At 36.1% G+C, this 18,458-nt stretch overlaps 1 protein-coding gene across 4 annotated transcripts in view; it reads left to right on the top strand.

The window, feature by feature from the left end:
- Positions 1-18,458, top strand: part of CPED1 (cadherin like and PC-esterase domain containing 1) — a 425,597-nt gene that overhangs the window by 369,692 nt on the left and 37,447 nt on the right. For 3 of the 4 annotated variants that reach the window (XM_072652906.1, XM_072652904.1, XM_072652905.1), the window contains 2 exons: positions 2,480-2,597; positions 7,596-7,732. In XM_072652906.1, coding sequence (XP_072509007.1) covers positions 2,480-2,597; positions 7,596-7,732 — 255 coding nt within the window. Of the gene's footprint in view, positions 1-2,479; positions 2,598-7,595; positions 7,733-8,348; positions 8,514-18,458 lie in introns of all 4 variants that reach the window. The other variant, XR_011976874.1, reaches the window with a different exon arrangement.

Genomic DNA, 18,458 nt, shown 5'->3' with positions numbered 1-18,458 from the left:
CTGATAGGTGTTTTTCAATAGTATGTTTGTGTTTTTTACCTTTTTCTGCCACTTCACAGATAGGGAAATATAGAGATAGAAATGTGTATAGGTATTAGGTATGTGTATTTACATGTACTTATATACACATGTAGATATATGTACTTATATACACACATGTAGATATATGCATACTTTATGCAAGTATTGTTGGGGCGAAATGAAATCCAGACCTGTGACTGCATGAGTGTGAGGAAATTCCAGTGTGGAATTTTCTGGACGTTAGTATAACAATTAACAACTGGCCTATAACTTAAGAGTTTTAGGGAATTGCCTGAGAACATTTAGAGTTTAAAGTGACTTGTCCACAGTCTCACAGGTAGTATGCAATTCAATGCACCATCCATTTATGAGATATCTACAATGTGCTGGATGTTGTACTCGGCACAAGAAATACAAAGACAAACACTGAACACTTCCTGTCCTTGAACTTACATTCTGGAGGGGGAGGGAACAACAAACATAGATAAATAATGAGGAAATATGAAGTATATATAAATTAGTTATGGAAACAAGCACTCACATTTTAAAGGGGAATGAGAAGGGAAAGCATTCCAGGCCTGAGGGAATAGACTATGCAAAGGCAAGGAGTCAAGAGACAGAATGTTGTATACAGGGAACAGGAAGTAAGCCAGATTAGCTTGTATTTGGGGTACACACAGGAGTGTGAGATGTAATTAGCTCAGAGACATAGTTTAGAATGAGATAGCAAAGAGTTTTAAAGGCCACTTAGAAGAATTTTTGATCTTAGAGGCAACCAATAGCCATGGTCAGATTTGTGTTTTTCGTAATAATCTCCAACAAGAAACGAGAAGTGATGAGGGTACTGGCTAACTCTCAATCATTCTGACTACAAGGCTGGCCCCATCTACTCTGCCATGCTGCCTCTTGCATAAACATATATCATAGATCATATACATATACACATACTTGAATATAGGGGAAATTTCCTTGTAATTGTGATACTTGTCTAAAGTAGAATTTTATCTTAGTAAAGAGCATTACAACTCTCCTTACCATTTAGCAGAAATCGAAGATGAGACTACGCTAAAGTTGTGTGTCACAAGAATCCAATAGAAAAAGGTGGAAAGTGTATATGCCACCTCCACTCCCTTTCTTCTTGTAATTTCTTGGATCTTTTTTGTATTGAGTTTGGAATGCTCATTAGTGGTTGGGGAGTGGCAAAGGGTGAATTCAGTTAAATGGTAAAATTGTTTACTGTTGTCAGAATCAGAGTTGTGGTGAAGTTAGCTCATAATACTATGCATTATGGAGAATGACTTTTTATATGAACGGAGATTCAAAGAAAGTTCATGGTGTGACCAATTACTCAACATAAAAAATTTATTATAACCAGATCAACATGGCACAGTTACTGTGGACCATATGCTGGAACAGGGAAACAGCTGTGTTATACAGAACTTTCTTTGTAATGGGATTTTGCCTTTATCTTTAAACTTGGTGATAACTGGGCTTACTGTTGTCAGATGTAGGCAGCATATGCTTCAAGGTAAATTACATACATTTGATCCTACTCATCTGCCAAGTTCTATCCTCCCTACATCTCTCCAATCTCACTTTAACTGATGAAGATATGTGTGTGTCTATAAATAACACATGTGTGTATACATGTACTTGTACACATACATACACAGACACACACAGGCCTCAAACCCATCGATGAATTAGGAGAATGTCTACCACCAAGCATGTGAAAATTTCCTTTCGCACAATGGACAGATGACAAAAATTTGTTCCAACATCCATGAGGGCAGATGAAACAGGTCCTGTGGAGCACCCAGAGCTTCATCAGGAATCAGAGACACCAAGGTCTTGCACGGCACCCTGGGCCGTCACCAGTTGTTCTGACTGGTTTGCTACTGGATTTCAATGACTGTAGAAGAGAGAGTAAGGCGGGTAACTTTCTGCAACTCTGTCTCACTTAAATCTAATTCATGTACAAATCAAACATCACTTCTGATGTCACTGGTCCTCTGAAAACAAAGGACAAAAGCAGCATGTGTACATATACGTATATATATATATATTTTTATATACATGTATTTTACTGTGAGACAAAGTATATGTATAACTCCTAAAGCAAAAGTAGCATCTATCCCTTTACAGATATCATTTGTTATAAATAAAGTAGTAAGCATAAGAAATATCCATTTGGAGATGAAAATTATTTTATTATTAAGGTCAATATTTGTTAATGATTTGTCAATGATTGTTACAAATTAAGTCAAATCAGTCAGCTGATTGTCTTAGTTGGTAAATCAATACTAATGGGGGGAAGGGAAGAAGTTGTCATCATTAATGATTAAATAAAAGTAATAACTTGCTTTATCTGTAAAGGTTACATGCCTACATTAATTATCCACTTTGCAACAGATTATGATGATTAGAATGACTTATAATTCCAATTATTTTCACATAGGATTGTGGTTTGAAGATTCACCCAGAAGAAACTTGTGGATTACAGCCTCTATCATCTGACTACATTGCAACCATTTCCCAGCCTGAACTAGAGATTTGTAAGTCTGGGGATGCCAAAGGTGAGTCTTATCCTGCATATCACTGCTATTGAGAAAGCACATTTACATAAATCAGTACATAATTATTTTCATTGTCCAAGGACATAAATCACGCAAATGTTCTTGCGTTGAACTGTCATTCACTTAAGTTTTTTATTTTTGTTGTAATAACTTTAAAACAATATAGTCATGTATTTGTCATTGTAGATAAGAATTTTCATATTTTTCTGGTACATATTTTAAAAGTCCTGAAATTACTAATTAAATTGAATATACTTAATATTTTGAGATATTTTTGAGTCACCAAAGATCTCTCTGGGATTCAAGACCAGTCCCAAAAAACTTCCGCTGGTTATGTGGACATTTAAAAAGGCTTACTTTTAATTGAAGGAACTTTGTGAATAACCAGCAGTGAAAGGATGTTTACTTTCATGTCCCCTCAAATGGTTACACATCGAATATTATAATTAAAGTTCTCCTTTAAAAGGCAGGAAAATTGTTGGGCCAGTTTCAAGCTGCAGGGTCAGGCACACACATGAGATGTTAGCCACTTCTAAGTTGAACACTTTGCTGGTACAGTTTGTCTCCACTTTCATTGTCTCCCTGGCCCCAACCACCTACTAAGGGTGTATACACACACACCACCACACCACACCCCACTACAACACCGTCTCACCTCTTTGCCTATCACAAAGAATGAAGAACTATCAGGAAAGAAAGATTTCACTTGGAAATAGAGAGGAATCATGGAGAGTGTGGGAAGGATTAGATCCATGCCCTCCTGAACCCCTCATGTATCTTCTCTCATCCAAAGATCTGAGAAAAGGCTCAGAAGCCAGTCTAGCCTTGGCATGAACTTCTCACTACAGCTTGAACTTGGAACAATAAGTTTCATAAATAAGTAAGGCAAATTGCAATTTCGCATGCACAGTTTATAAATTGAACCATGCCAACTACATGCGGATCACCATTCTCCAACATGTATTCTAAATAATGAATTACAGTAGTATCAAGGAAGGGGGAGATCAGTGCAGTGTGCTATATGATTTGTGATTCCCTGATCAGTGAGGTGTGCTCAGACACACAGGCATAGGACACATTGATGTGTCCAGCCAAATATTTTCATCAGAGGGTGATTTATGACTATCACAAAGCTGTATAATTCCACTATGGCTACTAAATCAAGGTAATAGCTCCTCAACTAAGATAGTCCAAGTCACATTACTGGAGTTCTTCTACTACCAGCTGGTCCTGCTATCTATTTAAGTTATAGTAGATTTACATGAGATACCCACAAAGTTGTCTTAACATCTGTGCCTTATAGGGTAGGCTTCCTTATAACTAAGTCTTTCCTCAGTAACTAAACCCTTGTGAGGGCAAAGACTCCAGGATAGACCTGGTTTATCCTGAATTCCATCTTATGGCAGATGGTGTTAAACTGAGACACTAATGTAGAAATAATTTCAACAAACATTTATTGAGCACTTAATATGTGCAGAGCACTGCGTTAAACCCTGGGGATGTATATTTTAGGTTCCATAAAATATAAAAGCTGAAAAGGGAAGGCAGCAGGAGTTGGGCAGTGTATATACCAGGAATATTATTATTTTTACTGTCAGCAAGGCTTCCCTGACACGAGAATTCCCTCTTGCCAAAGGGAGGGGAGGTCATGGTAAGTGGCATTAGGAGGAAGCTTTTCCTGCTGCTAACCACACAGCTGATTCCAGAACCCTGGGGGAACTGTTGGCCAGTTCAGATTTGCTGGGGAGACATTGTTTTTCTATTACATTGCAAAGCCATTTGGCCAGATTGGAATCCATTACCTCACTTTGCCAAGGTTCAGTTGCCAAAATGTCATTTCACTTACCATCAGCTAAACACACTTTTGGGATAATTGGTGTTTTTCTCATGCTTAGTTTCTAACTGACCTTCAAAATACAACATAATTAATTTTACAACCTAAGACTGAAATGTGTTGCTTGATTGAATAATAAAGATAAATACACATAGATTTGGACAAAGAAAGGAGCATTTAAAGAATAATCATAGAATGAGAATTCCCCTTAATGTAAGCAATTTTGATTATAGCTATACAGTAGAAAAATATTTGGAAATATTTTATGGAAAATTATTTTTAACAGAGAAAGGAAATAAATTTATAGTGCCTTCATTACAGAATGTAACACACTTTCCTCAGTGGAAATTAAATTTTATTTTATAAATTTTGTACCTTCAAAGTCAATGATTTATCTTCCAGCATTTTACATTTCACAATGATTGAGCCTTGAATTTCTCTTGCACTTTTCCTAGTTGCATTGCCTTAAGATGACGTATCTAACCAGTTGAAACTTAACTTGTTCTAAATATAACATAATCATTACAAATACCAGCACATGTCCCAAAATACAGTGGTCACTTTAATTCTTCACAGTGTAATTTCCTAAAACATATGTTGCCTTTTATTTTGGGAATTGCAGCTTTGTTTTATCCAATGTTCAGATACTTAACATAGAATGTATATTTCTATCCTTTGACATACTGTTAAGAGCTGGTATGATTTATAATGTCAAGGAACCCAAATCCTACAGATGTTATTCAGATGATGATTTCAAGCAGCATTACTAATTCACAATAATAAAAAGCATTATTGCCAAATACAAAAATGCAAGGAGCTTGAGTGATTTAAAAATATATACTACTATGAACCATTTGGGGCAAATTTTCAAAGAGATTCAACCAGGCCTCCTCCTTTCAGTGTGCATGCAATTTTGTGCCCACAAACTAATTGCACCCATATTTGATTAATTGTGCATGCAACTGGCTGCTTGTTTCTTCAGCCTGAGGGGCAAGTGGCCAGTGAGGCCCTCTGTTTGCATGCACAATGTGCTGCTGCCCACAGGGCTTACTGTATATGTATGCGTGTGTATGTGTGTTTAAGCCTAGGATGGGAGACCACCTAATAGAAACTTGGTCCTTTGTTCCTTGAGAGATATCATCTTGGTATACAAAACACTATCTCATTAACAGGAACACATCTGTGCCCCATCGTTGAATAATCTTGTAAAAAAGAAGGAAAGAAAGAACATTATTGACCATTCTCATAAACAGGCTGTGTCAACGTGTAAACTCAACTGACCAAATTCAGTGGGTTTTTTTAGGTCAAAGTCATTAGAATAACTTTTGTCTCATTTATATGCTACCAAATAACCTATTGGTCCACTTTTCACTTTTTCACTGGCAATCATGGCATTGCTTTGGCATTTAACATAGTCCCTAGAGCACTGAGAGAAATTTTAATGAGAATATGAAAAGGGAAGACAGACTTTTACAAGCAATTTATTATAACAGATTCCATCTCTATAGCCACACCACTGACTGAAAGATACAGAGAACACAAGATTCTTCCTCTGTTTATTGTTTGTTGGTTTGGTTTGGGGCTAGATTTATATTTCCTTATTGTAATGAACTCTCGGGTAAGGAATTTCCCTCTGTTAATATAGATTAGTAACTACTGGGCAGCTCATAGTCTTAGAATTAGCTAGGGAAATGATAGGTTAAGTGACATGCCCAGGTCACAAGTTTTATGACCCATGTACAAGAAATAGAATAAGAGAGATTATTCAGGAAAGACCTAATCAGAAAGATTAATCGTGTGACAAGAGCAAGAGATAACAAATGGATAGCCCAAGTGTTGCACACCTAATCAGAAAGATTAATCGTGTGACAAGAGCAAGAGATAACAAATGGATAGCCCAAGTGTTGCACTGGTACCTAAAAAGGGACACATTGAGTCAGTTTCTCTGGGTGGTCTATAATATTCACCCAGGAAGAGAAGGCAAAGGTACATTGTAATCCATACTCTCCTTTTTTCCCTCCTTTCTCCTCTGACTCTTTTTCATCTTCCATGTTTTCCATTCCGGATGTCCTCCTTTCTCCTTTTTTCTCCTTGGTACTACTAATTTAGAATGAATCTTATCTACTTACCAAACCATAACCTTTTGTACCTTTCAAGGAACCACTCCTTAACCTGATACTCCTAAAGTAGGCTCCTGATGAACATTCAAAAGGAACATAACTGACCCCCAACTACAAAATTCACAAACTTTATCTTTTTCATGAGTACCTAAAACCTAGTCACTTTTATAATGGAATCTCCACCAACTTTCTGGTAACTAAAGGTTTCTCCAACTGAAATATTGGAAAGCAAAACAAAACAAAATGCGTTCAATTTGTAATTATAACTGTACCATTCAATCTGGGATATTTGGTGTAGATCATAACAGTCTCAAAGGTCAAAGATAGAATTGGTGAAAAAATGTTCTATGAGTACTCATTTCTAGTTCAAAAGATAGAGTGTTTAATTAATAAGATAATTGGGGAAAGAGGAAAAGGACAGTAATTGTAAATGAAAGACTCTATTACAAAGACATGATTATTCTGTGAGGAGGTAGTGTGGCAAAATTAATAGAGGGCCTATGACTAAATTAAGAAATCATTGATTCATTGAATCTCTCACTGCCCAAGGAAACTCTCTAATAGATGGAGTTTCAGATCTGCAAAGGCAGAGGGAGTTTCTATATTAGGCATTCCCCAAACAGATGAAAAATCAGGGTCAGACTGGGGCAGGGGAGGGGATATCCTCCATATTAAAAAAAAAAAAAAAAAGATAAATAGCCATTCAGTAAATATTTTTATTTTATTCACTTTGCTTTTGACAGTGAAAATAGAAAAGAACGGCATAAAAAAATTTCTAAATTTGCTAATATAGCATCGTATTCATCCTTGAACATTATCAATGGATACAATTTATCCAAAGCATTTGCATAAATAAGACCATTCTTGCAGGGTGTTACTAGAATATATTTGCACATGTACAATGGACAGGACATTGCATATTGCATGCATTAAAAAGTGTTGAAAAATTGATGAATAAATGAGTTAGAAATAAAAGTTAAAGTAAAACAAAAATTTCATTAGGAGAAAGGAAACTGAAAAGAAGTTTAACTTTTATTCCCTCAGGACAGTGGATTGTACCATGCCTTAGCTGTTCAGACAATAGAACCTGTGATTGGAGAGAAATAACATGGCAGCCTCATAACTGCCAGTACAGTGTCCTGTCAAAGATTCAACTACAGCACTGTCTGGGAGGAAGAAAGGTAGGTATCAGTGTCAGTAGGAGAACCCATTCATTTGTGCTATCAACAACACAAACACATACACTAACAAATATTCGCTTTCATAGGAAATCACTTTGCCAACTTTAAAACACTAGAAAAAAAGTGAATTACCATTTTCATTATGGCACCAAAAGCCACACCACTATATTTACTCTTATGTGTATGGCTTTGCTTTTCAATGGGTGCCAACAAAACTGATTGAGTGTATGATTCCATTGTATATATTATCATGAGAAATCCTTCAAAATTCCTGACCCATTTTTCTCAATGATCTGGAATTTAAGCTTGTATTGCCAGACGCAGGCTGGTATTAAAACTGTACCCCATCTCTCAACTGTTCTATTTCCACAACCACCATTTCAGCATGAAATCAATTGTGAGAGCTTGCCACGTTGGCTAGCAGTTGGCAGCATGGAGCAACTGAGTTTATCAACTGCAGCTACCCTAGACATTGCTACTGAAACTGACATCTGTAGTTCAGCATAAGAAACCACATGGTTCCACTCGTGAGTCACGTTTCTCCTATGATATACTGAATGCATGGCACTGCTCTTACATACTAACCTTACTGATGTTCTTTCACATTCCTGGGCAGGTCTCGCATGGACCTCACTAGGCTGAATTTTCCTTTATTGAGGCTTCTAAGCTGGTTTCTTGGAAATACACTCTTCTTGATAGGCATGCTTTGACTGTGTAGCATTTGACAGACATCTCTAATTAGTGAATCGGGCACACAGACTGAGATGCATATTAACCTAAAGTAAGTAATATATCCTTCTCCACGCTTGCAGCTTTTTTTTAATGAGATGAACATGATATTTTCAGTTGTTTCTAAGACTCCTTTACTTAGAAAGTTGGAAACATAATTAACACTCAAAATCCTTTTTGATATATGGAAAGAGATCAGAAGTGCAAACCTGTCCTCATCATTGAGAGCAAATAATTTGAAAAAAGATAAGTAAAAAGTGATTTCTGGCCTACCATCACTGTTGCATTTTCTGTAGGCCTCGAACCAAAGACCTCAAATTTCAACCAACAGACCAAAACATAGGATGACTTCATCCTTGTTGTGATGGAGACAAGAGTAGCAGCTATTTGCTCAGTTACCCACAATCATCCACACAGAGAGAACAACCCCAAAATTCTAGAAATGTAGCATTGAGAACATTGGAAATGGCCATGGTCAATGTGAGAGAACATTGTATGCAGTAACAGCAATATTGTTCAAAGAATAATTATGAATGACTAAGCTATTCTGAGTATTACTAATGCTCAAATCACCTACAAAAGATGTATGAAGGAAGATGGTATCCATCTCCAAGGAAAGAATTGATGAAAAGTAGTATGTATAGTATGGTTTTACATATATACATGTGTATGTATCTATATGCACATATATATGTTTTACATATGTGTTTTAGATGTGTGTCTATATGTACATATACACATATCTATATACATTTAGATATATGCATGTGGCCTTCTCTAGTACAAGGTAGAGAGGAAGAGAGACAGCTCAGAAATTAAAATGTAACAAAAATTTAATTTAATTTTTTAAATGTATAGGAAAAACAAGGAAATAGCCATGGTCACTACATTTAGGATTTTCCCAAAGTTTTCCCAAAAACTAAGACCTTGGGTTACAGCATTATTTATTATTATTTATTATTGGGTTACAGCATTATCAAGTAAATTCCATGCGAACAACATATTTGAGAGCAATTAGATTTGTAATTCAGACCACCAGTGTCCTATGTGATTGTGAGAAGATGGCTTCAAATATTGACAAGGCTCAGCTTATTTACCTATAAAATGAGAAAAAAATAACCTCTGGCTTCACATAATACTTTGAGTATGTTGTAAAGAAAAATTCAATAGTCAATTTTATAATTTGTCTTTTTTTACCTTGTGCAATTCAAATGGTTAAGTAGCCCTGGAATTATATTCTTTTCGTTCCACCTCTTTTTTCCTGACTCCTGGAAAATCTGCCACTTGTTATGAGGAAGGAGAGAGGGAGGGAAGGGGAAAAAGGGAGAGAGAAAGAGAGAGATGGGGGGGGGGGTTGAAAGGCAACTTTCAACTTTCCACTTTTTTGTTATGAAAATCAAATGAGATTATATATGTAAAATATTTGTAAACCTTAACGTGCTATATAAATGCTAGCTACCATTATTGTTGCTCTTTTACTTGTTAGCAGCCACTGGCATGAGACAGTCTCAGACCAGTCATCAATTAGGGGTGTGACTTTGAATAATAAACCCAGTTAAAGCCTCTCTGTATCTCAGTTTCTTCCTTTGTAAAATGAAGAGATTGGATAAAAGGGCCAAGGACTGGCAAATTTTGACTACGTGGAGGAGTGCATTTGAAACAGCTAGCAAGACAGATTTGGCCTGCAAATCAAAGTTTGCTCATCCCTGATGAAAGATTATTTCTATCTCTAATATTATGAGTCTAGTATTCATAAACTGAAGTTCTTGGTTAAAATAATTCTTTGAGAATTATTGACAAGATTGGTTTATTGATTTTATAAGCTGGTCATTTGGTGTCCTAAGTAAGAAAAAAGTAGCTTTTTTCAGTACTTTGAGCACAGAAAAACTTATAGAAATTCAATGTCTGATCATCCAAAATGAACTTTAGTCTGACTTATTGTGTGGCTAACACAGGAAGGAAGCTGGGTTTCTTAAAAGATAGAGGTAAAAAGGAAATACATTCTAGTCACAAGGGAAAGCCTGGGGAAAAAAAAAAATATATGTATATATATATATACATATAGTATACTATACTATAGATAGTATACAGGAGGGATAGCAAGTAGGCTAGTTTGACTGGCCCTTAGTGTGAGTGAAAGGAAGTAATGGGAATATAACACGTATTAGGAAGATGAGTCTTGCTCCAGGAAGTCAACATGATTATGAGTAGACCCATAGGGAAGTAGGCTGGTTGCCTAAGCCTTTCTAGTAGCAGTGGTAACATTGATGTGATTATTGCTCTCTGAGCAAGACACAGAGTGGTGTAGGACATAGAAAGGTAGCTTCAAGCCTGTATTCAAATACCCCCTCTGACACATTAGACACATGTGACATATGTGACCTTGGACAAGCGACAACTTCAAAGTGCTCTACACAGCCTTCTAGTGTGTGTGTGTTCATCCTTCATTGCCAAAGAAGACCCTGCCATCAGAGAAGTAATGACATGACTTGCATTTGACTTTGTTTTGAGTGAGGGACGGCTGTGCAGGTCACCAGCCTCACTTCTCCTCTAGATACATCTGAATCCAGTGACCAGATATTCATCAGGATGACTGGAGATGACCCAGGATGAGGCAATTGGGGCTAAGTGACTTGCCCAAGGTCACACAGCTAGTGAGTGTCAAGTGTCTGAGGTGACATTTGAACTCAGGTCCTCCTGACTCTTACACTAGTGCTCTATCCAGAGCACCACATACCTGCCCCATACACAACCCTCTAAGGCTTGGTAGAAAGAGTTTGCTCCCTCACCACAGGTTTCATTAATATAGAGTCTCATTCCCTATGCCAGATGTAAAAAATGGAGAGAGAGGTGAAGGAAAGGGAGGAAGTAGCAGCATTCCTATTAAATACATTTTCACTATACTCATGCTATGTAGAAGAATTAAAATGAATGGGAGAAGTCATATAACAAACCAAAACGTAATACAAAAGAAAATGATCTGCTACATTCTGCGATTGAATTCCAGAATTCTTTCTCTGGATGTGGAAGGCATTTTGCCTTAAAAAGCCATTGAAAATTTTTTTAAGTCCTTGCATTGCTACAAAGTTCTAAGTCTACCAGAAAAAATTCTCACACACTGTGGTTGTTGCTGTGCTCTCCTGTGTTCTCCTGGTTCTGCTCCTTTCACTCAGCATCAGATCATATAAGTCTTTCCAGGCCTCTCTGAAGTTTTCCTGTTCATCATTTCTTATAGCACAATAGTATTCCATTACATTCATATACCATAATTTATTCAGCCATTCCCCAATTGATGGGCATCCCCTTGATTTCCAGTTTTTGTCCACCCCCAAAGAATACTGCTATAAATATTTTTGTACATGTGGGACCCTTTCCCATTTTTATGGGACAGACACAGACAGACAGGCAGAGACAGAGAGACAGAGAGAGAGGTGGGGGAACAGACAGTTAGTGGAACAGTCAGAACACAGAAAACATTCACTAATTTCTCCACTTTCTATGGGCATGGTTCATGGAGTCCCAAAACAGTTGCAATGGTGACATCAAAGATCACTGATCATAGATAGCTATAACATATATAATGATGATGAAAAAGTCTGAAATATTGCAAGAATTATCACGAGGTGACATAAGGACATGATGTGAGTGCATGCTGTTTGAAAAATGGTGCAAATATACTTGCTCCATGACAGGCCTTCCATTTATTTGCTTTAAAAATGTAATTTCTGCAAAGCACAATAAAATGATGCACAATAAAACAAGATATGACTGTATAGAGAAATTGGCAGTTCCAGGGCAATTGACAAGATGTTCACTTTGGCTAGATACTGCATGCTAGTGTGTAGCAAGGATGATAAGAAGAACTCCCACCCAACGTGATGCACCTCTCCAAATTACTTGCTGAGATTATCTTTGTCTGAATGAGACCTCCCACAGAATGAGCTCTGGGCCCTGCCTGGACTGCACTGCATGATTGTCAACTGAGAGGGAAGTGGAGTCTTATTGGAGAAATCTCTGACCATATTTGACATAGCTCCAATCACTGGAGAAAAACCAGCTGCTCACTCTATCTTTTTAGCTAGGGACTGGAATGTACATCTAGTTGCCTTGGAAGTACCCTCGTCTCCAAAAGTCCATGCCTTGTAATCTCATCAAATGGATTAGGGGACTCATAAAGTTGATCAAGGGTTCTCCTGGTCACTCCTGCTAGATGTGAGTATGGATGGTGAATAGACTGATGATGATGTATATGAATAAAATAACCATTCATATAGAGTAAATAAAGGTACTGCATAAACTGGATTTATGATACACACTTGAAATCACCAAGTACTGGAAATACTCACATGTTAAGTATTATACATATTAATTAGTCTGCCTGAAGTAAGAAAAACAAGAGAGATATGCACGTTATCCAAATGCCAAAAAAATTTCAGTAAAATAAATGATACTGAAAAAGCTGAACATTACATATGGGACATGTGGTGGCTAGACCACTATATTAGATTCCAAGACATCTGAGTTCTTATTTTAATTCCTTCCTTTATTTGCTATGAGATCTTGCCAAGTTTAACCTCTGTTCCTAAATATCCTGATCTTCAAAATGCAAGTAACAACTGACTCTGCTTATCTCTAAGGAATGTTGTAAGACCTGTTGCTGTTCAGTCTTCCAATCATGTCCAACTCTTCATGGCACCATTTGGGGTTTTCTTGGCAAAGATACTGGAGTGGTTTGCCATTTCTTTCTCTAGCTCATTTTATAGATGAGGAAACTGAGGCAAACAGGGTTAATTTATTTGCCCAAGGTCACACAGCTAGTAAATGTCTGAGGCCAGATTTGAATTCTTCCCGATTCTAGGTCCAACACTCTATCCACTGTGCCACCTATTTGCTCTGTTGTAAAAATTGATGCTGCATTAAAACTTCTCTTTGTCTACCAAGGACACTCTTCCTTCATAAATATCTTGAAACTTTTATAGCCAAAGTCTTCTGAATTCAGTGAGAATGAGACTTAGTCACACTGAGCTAAACGCTCCCATTCCAAGGGGGAAATAAACATAAAAATTCTAATTTAACAGCAAATTAGCAGACAAAACATTAATATTTTATTTTTAAAACATCTTATTATATAACATACTCTTTAACCATAAGCTCTTTGTGAGCAGAGAGTTTGTCCTTCGAGGAACACTCAGCTGCATGACATGCTGCCTGGCATGTGCCAAGGACACATAAATGTTTTGTTACTTTCATCTTTATGGAATGGTGATGGTACTTTGTGTCTCAGTTATACCTACAGCTTTCAGTAAAATAATCAGTCTGGTTCATCTTTGCAACATAAAGAACAGTTATACCCATAGCCATATAGGAAAACCAGATTAATTAGTTTAACCAAGATTATAGTTGGAATCATTCTCAAAATGGTTCCACTGGCAGATGTGTAGACACAGACTACAAATGGGTTTCCATTGCCATATGTGTAGACACAGACTATACATGGGGAAAACACATATATAAATGTTTAATGTTTAAAAAAGAAGTATCTCAAATGGAAGTTCTGATTCATAAAACAGACGAGTCAAGGCACAATTATTTGCTTTATGAAAGTATCAACCAAGAAGTTTCCACTAATTAGTAATCCCGTAGTATTGCATTTAAAAGATAATTCAATATAGAAAACATTAGTTTATATTCACATTGTTTGAGAAAACATCTGTTCTGTTAAAGAAAGGTATTCTTGCATTTTTTTAATCACTAACAACATCATTTTTTGAGGCAACCTGACCAGCCTGATGTCCTAAGAAATATGGAAAAGTTGACTCTGTGACGGTGAAACAATGACAAAAACAGTACCTCCTAACAATTAGATCTCAACAAAAGAAGATTTCCCTCCAGAAGAGATGGATTCTCTGGTGCTATACCTGCCCTCAAGGATCTTTTTCTACTGGGGGTTTTCATTCTACTGCTGATTCTGTGATAACTGCCATAAATGCCACAAATATGTTAGGCTAGAAAAGGCAGTCATTCACGTTTAAATTGTAGTCTAAATCAAAGCATAAGCTATGAGTGTTTTAAAATGTTTCTTTTTCTCTGCCAAGAGAAAATCCTCTTCCAAGAATATGCTATGGTGTGGTGTAGTGTGATATAGTATAGGGTAAGGAGGCAGCTAGATAGTTTAATACAGCCCTGAGCACCAGAGTCAGGAACACCTGAGTTCAAATCTGGCCTCAGACACTTACTAGATGTGTGACCATGGGCAAGTCACTTAACTGTTTGCTTCAATCCACTGTAATTTAGAAGGAAATGGAAAATCAACTCCAGTATCTTTGCCAAGAAAACCCCCATGAACAGTAAGATCCATGAGATCAAGAAGAGTTGGACAAAACTAAGCAACCACAAGGTAGGGCAGGGCAGAGCAGAGATGAGTAATGAATATACCAATGAACTAACTCACAGATTCATCTGCTGTCCCCATCTCTCTTTTCTCCAAGTAGTTGAAAGATATGAGAGAGGGGAAGACAGTTTTCTTTTCTTAAAATTCTCATTAGCTATAAGCTAAGAAAACATTCTCCAATCCTGTTGGAAGGCTAAGTTACAAATTCTTTTCTTTAAACTAAGTATTGGTTCTTTCTCAGTGAATTTTCTTTTTCTTCTTCATTCCCTTTTTGTTCATGTTTTTGTTTTCTTTTGTTTTTTGCTACTGTATTTATTTTGGTGAGTGTGAAATTTGTTTGATCTGTGCCTTGGGATTTTTAGGACCACCAGTGGTGAAAGAATTAGATACAAATTAGTTGACTCTTGGAAAAGGATATGAATTCCCAAGAACATTTATAAGGAACGATATTTCCATGTTATGGTGTGTTAGCATGGCTAATCAGTCATAGGACTATATTTCAAGCATCAAGAACAGGAAACTGACCTGCGATGGAAAGATTGGGGAAAATTTCTGGTTAGAGGATTTTCAGCTAGTCGTTTTCAAAGATTCTTTGTGTCATTTCATTTAAAACTTACTAAAACAAAGGTGATGTACTATATTTGAAGTTTCTTTAATCTAGAAACTCAAACATCTGAAAATTAATTATATCAATACAGAAGTCAATGATAAATATTTTGAAAACTTTATTCTCTGATCCATCTGTTTGCACAGAATCCCCATGGCTAGCTGACTAATGAGTTCTGAATTAGATATTTATAAGAATTTATCAAATATACGCAGTATGAGACACTGCAAGGGAAGTAAGTAGTTTAGAAACATGGTAACTAATCTCACCATTGGAAATACTTACAAGCCTGACATAAGTGATTTTTCAACAAACGTTTATTTTGTTTGTCATTTGAAAATACAGCTCAAAGTTTAGACCTGTAATAAAATATCGAGGAGAAGAGTGCAATTAAGAACAGGAAATATGAAAAGGAAATATTTGTTGAAGGACTTACAACTCAGCTGTTAAAACAGGAACTGTAACTTAAATTTTCTAAATAATGTTTTCAGGTGAAGCCGTCTTTTGGCCTTAAAGATGTTTAATTTTTTTGAAGCATGGTTAATTTATGATATTCTTTGGCTACTAAGGGAATTCTATGATTATACAAGTCATTATTGCTTGTCAATTCTAATATCTGAATGTTATTAGGATTATTTTTGTTTTGGTTTTGCATTAGCTTTTTACCAAAAAAGTTATACATGATATGACTTTATTTTGAAATATATACACATACATATATGTGCATTCATGTATACGTGTATAAGCACATTTGTGTTTTGTGTGTGTATTGTATGTTGTTTTTGTATGTGATTATATTTATAGGCAGCATGGAGTAATAGATAAAGTGTTGCCCTTGGTGGCAGAAAGATTTGGCTTCAGGTTTGACCCCTAAAAGACATTGGTCACATGACCACTGATACAATTAATCTCAGTATTTCCAAGCAATTCTCAAAGACTAGAAGGCATAGATGAATTGATTATCTACATTGCTGTAGGAAATTTCTCCATCTGTAATTTCCTGAAATCACAGGTAAGAACCCCTCCCAATTTCTCTCCCCAAAATAAAGGCAGCAGAGCATGGTGAAAATAGAACTGTGTTTGGAGTTAAGAGAGACATAGGTTGAATTCCCTTTTTTGACACTGTGTAGTCAGTCAAGTTACTTAATTTCTCTGAGCCTAGTTCCTCAATTTCTCTGAGCCTATTTCCTCTTCTGTAAAATCAGAATAAAAATACTTATATCACCTACCTCACTGGGCTGTTGCGATAAAAATAGTTTGTAAATCTCAACATCATATCAACACACATATCAGTTAAATGTGCTGCCAAATTGGACAGACTGGTAAGGTACAAAAACATGTTTGTTCTAAGTAGCAAAAGAACTGAATACAATTAGTGTTGCACATTTGTTTTCTTTAAGCAAATGTCATGTGTGTGTATAAAAGAGGAGGAGAGATATTTGAATGCACACCATTCTGTTCTTCATTGTTTTTTGTCTCAAAGTATCCCTAGAGCTTTGACCCAACCTAATTAAAATGCAAAACTGGGAAATGCATTTTGAATATAGTAAGTATTGTATTAAAAGGGAAAGTACTCTATTGCATTATGTTCCAACTACAAAGGCTAACCTCCTATAAAGGAAAAGTTTATTTTTCACCAAACTTGCATCAAACTTTTTGCTCTTTTTTAAAAAAAATCTTTCATTGGCTCCTCTAGGAATACTTGTTGAACTTGTGTCCAAGCTACATTTTTCTTTATGGACTTGAATGTAGATGTTTTTGAGCCTGTATTATCTTCTAAGTTTCTGTCTTGACCTTCCCTGTTGCCATAGTAGCTTTTTATTGTCAAGTTCTTTTTTGTTGTTTACTCGTTTCTCTAGCCTATTTCTTGACTTTGGGCTTTATGATAAAGTTCGGATATGCTATGTGTGCAGGGGGATGATGGATCTGAATTTTAGTCTTCTATGTCCTTCTATTGCTTTCAGTGCTAGGTCTGGGAGACTATAAGTTTTTTCTGCTTCCAAAGTGATAAGATCTGGAGAGAGATCTGGTCATTGTTCTTCATGCTCTGGTCTTTACACAAGTAGAATATAAGTAAACCACTCCCTTCTGTCTAGGAACTGTGACTCAGAAATGGGTAATGGGTGATGGCTATCAAATGAAACTAGATCCTATACCCAATTCCAGCACAGGGGTCCTCTGGAATTATCTTCTGCCCAGGTATTTAGTCCCCTTACCACATCTGAGTGCTGGGTCCTCCCAATGCCACTACTGCACTCTTGCTGCTACCACCTTCAAGACCCACAACTGAAATTTCCTCTCTTCCTATCTTCCTCCTCTGCCCTGACCTAGAAATATGACTTGCTGTGATTTTTTGTTGTTGTTGCTTTTTTCACTCAGAATTTGTTTAGGCTTTTTTCTTTAAAGTTGCTATAGAGGTCTGTATTCAGAGAGCTCAGAAAGAAGATTCCACCATTTTGGCTCAGCCCCCAAATTGTCAGTTTCAAAAGCAAACACTTGGATAACAAAAATGGCAGCAGTAGAATCAAAATTTCACCATTACCGCTACCCCTCTTCTGATTTTCCCAACTATTTCTGTGTAATAAATAAGCATAACCTTGCATTACAGACCATTAGCCTATTAACATAATATAGCATTTCCAATACCCCATCCTTTACCTTTTCTCATTGAGAATGTTTGTTGCAAAAGTACTTACAGGTATATATACATATATATATATATATATATATATATATATATATATATATACATATATATATACATATATATATATATATGTATATATATATATATACATATATATATATATATGTATATATATATATATATATATATATATATATATATATATATATATATATATATATATATATATATATATATATATATAATGCTGACAGGTTTTCTTACAAGGAATAGCAAGGAGGCCAGTGTCATACTATATCAGACAAGAAAAGAAAAAGATCTTTATCAAGATCACTTTGGTAGTATATGGATT

Source organism: Notamacropus eugenii, chromosome 3 (assembly GCF_028372415.1).
Source record: "Notamacropus eugenii isolate mMacEug1 chromosome 3, mMacEug1.pri_v2, whole genome shotgun sequence".
Classification (NCBI taxonomy): Eukaryota; Metazoa; Chordata; class Mammalia; order Diprotodontia; family Macropodidae; genus Notamacropus; species Notamacropus eugenii.
Note: the sequence above shows the minus strand (reverse complement) of the source record. Positions and strands in the feature narration are given on the sequence as shown.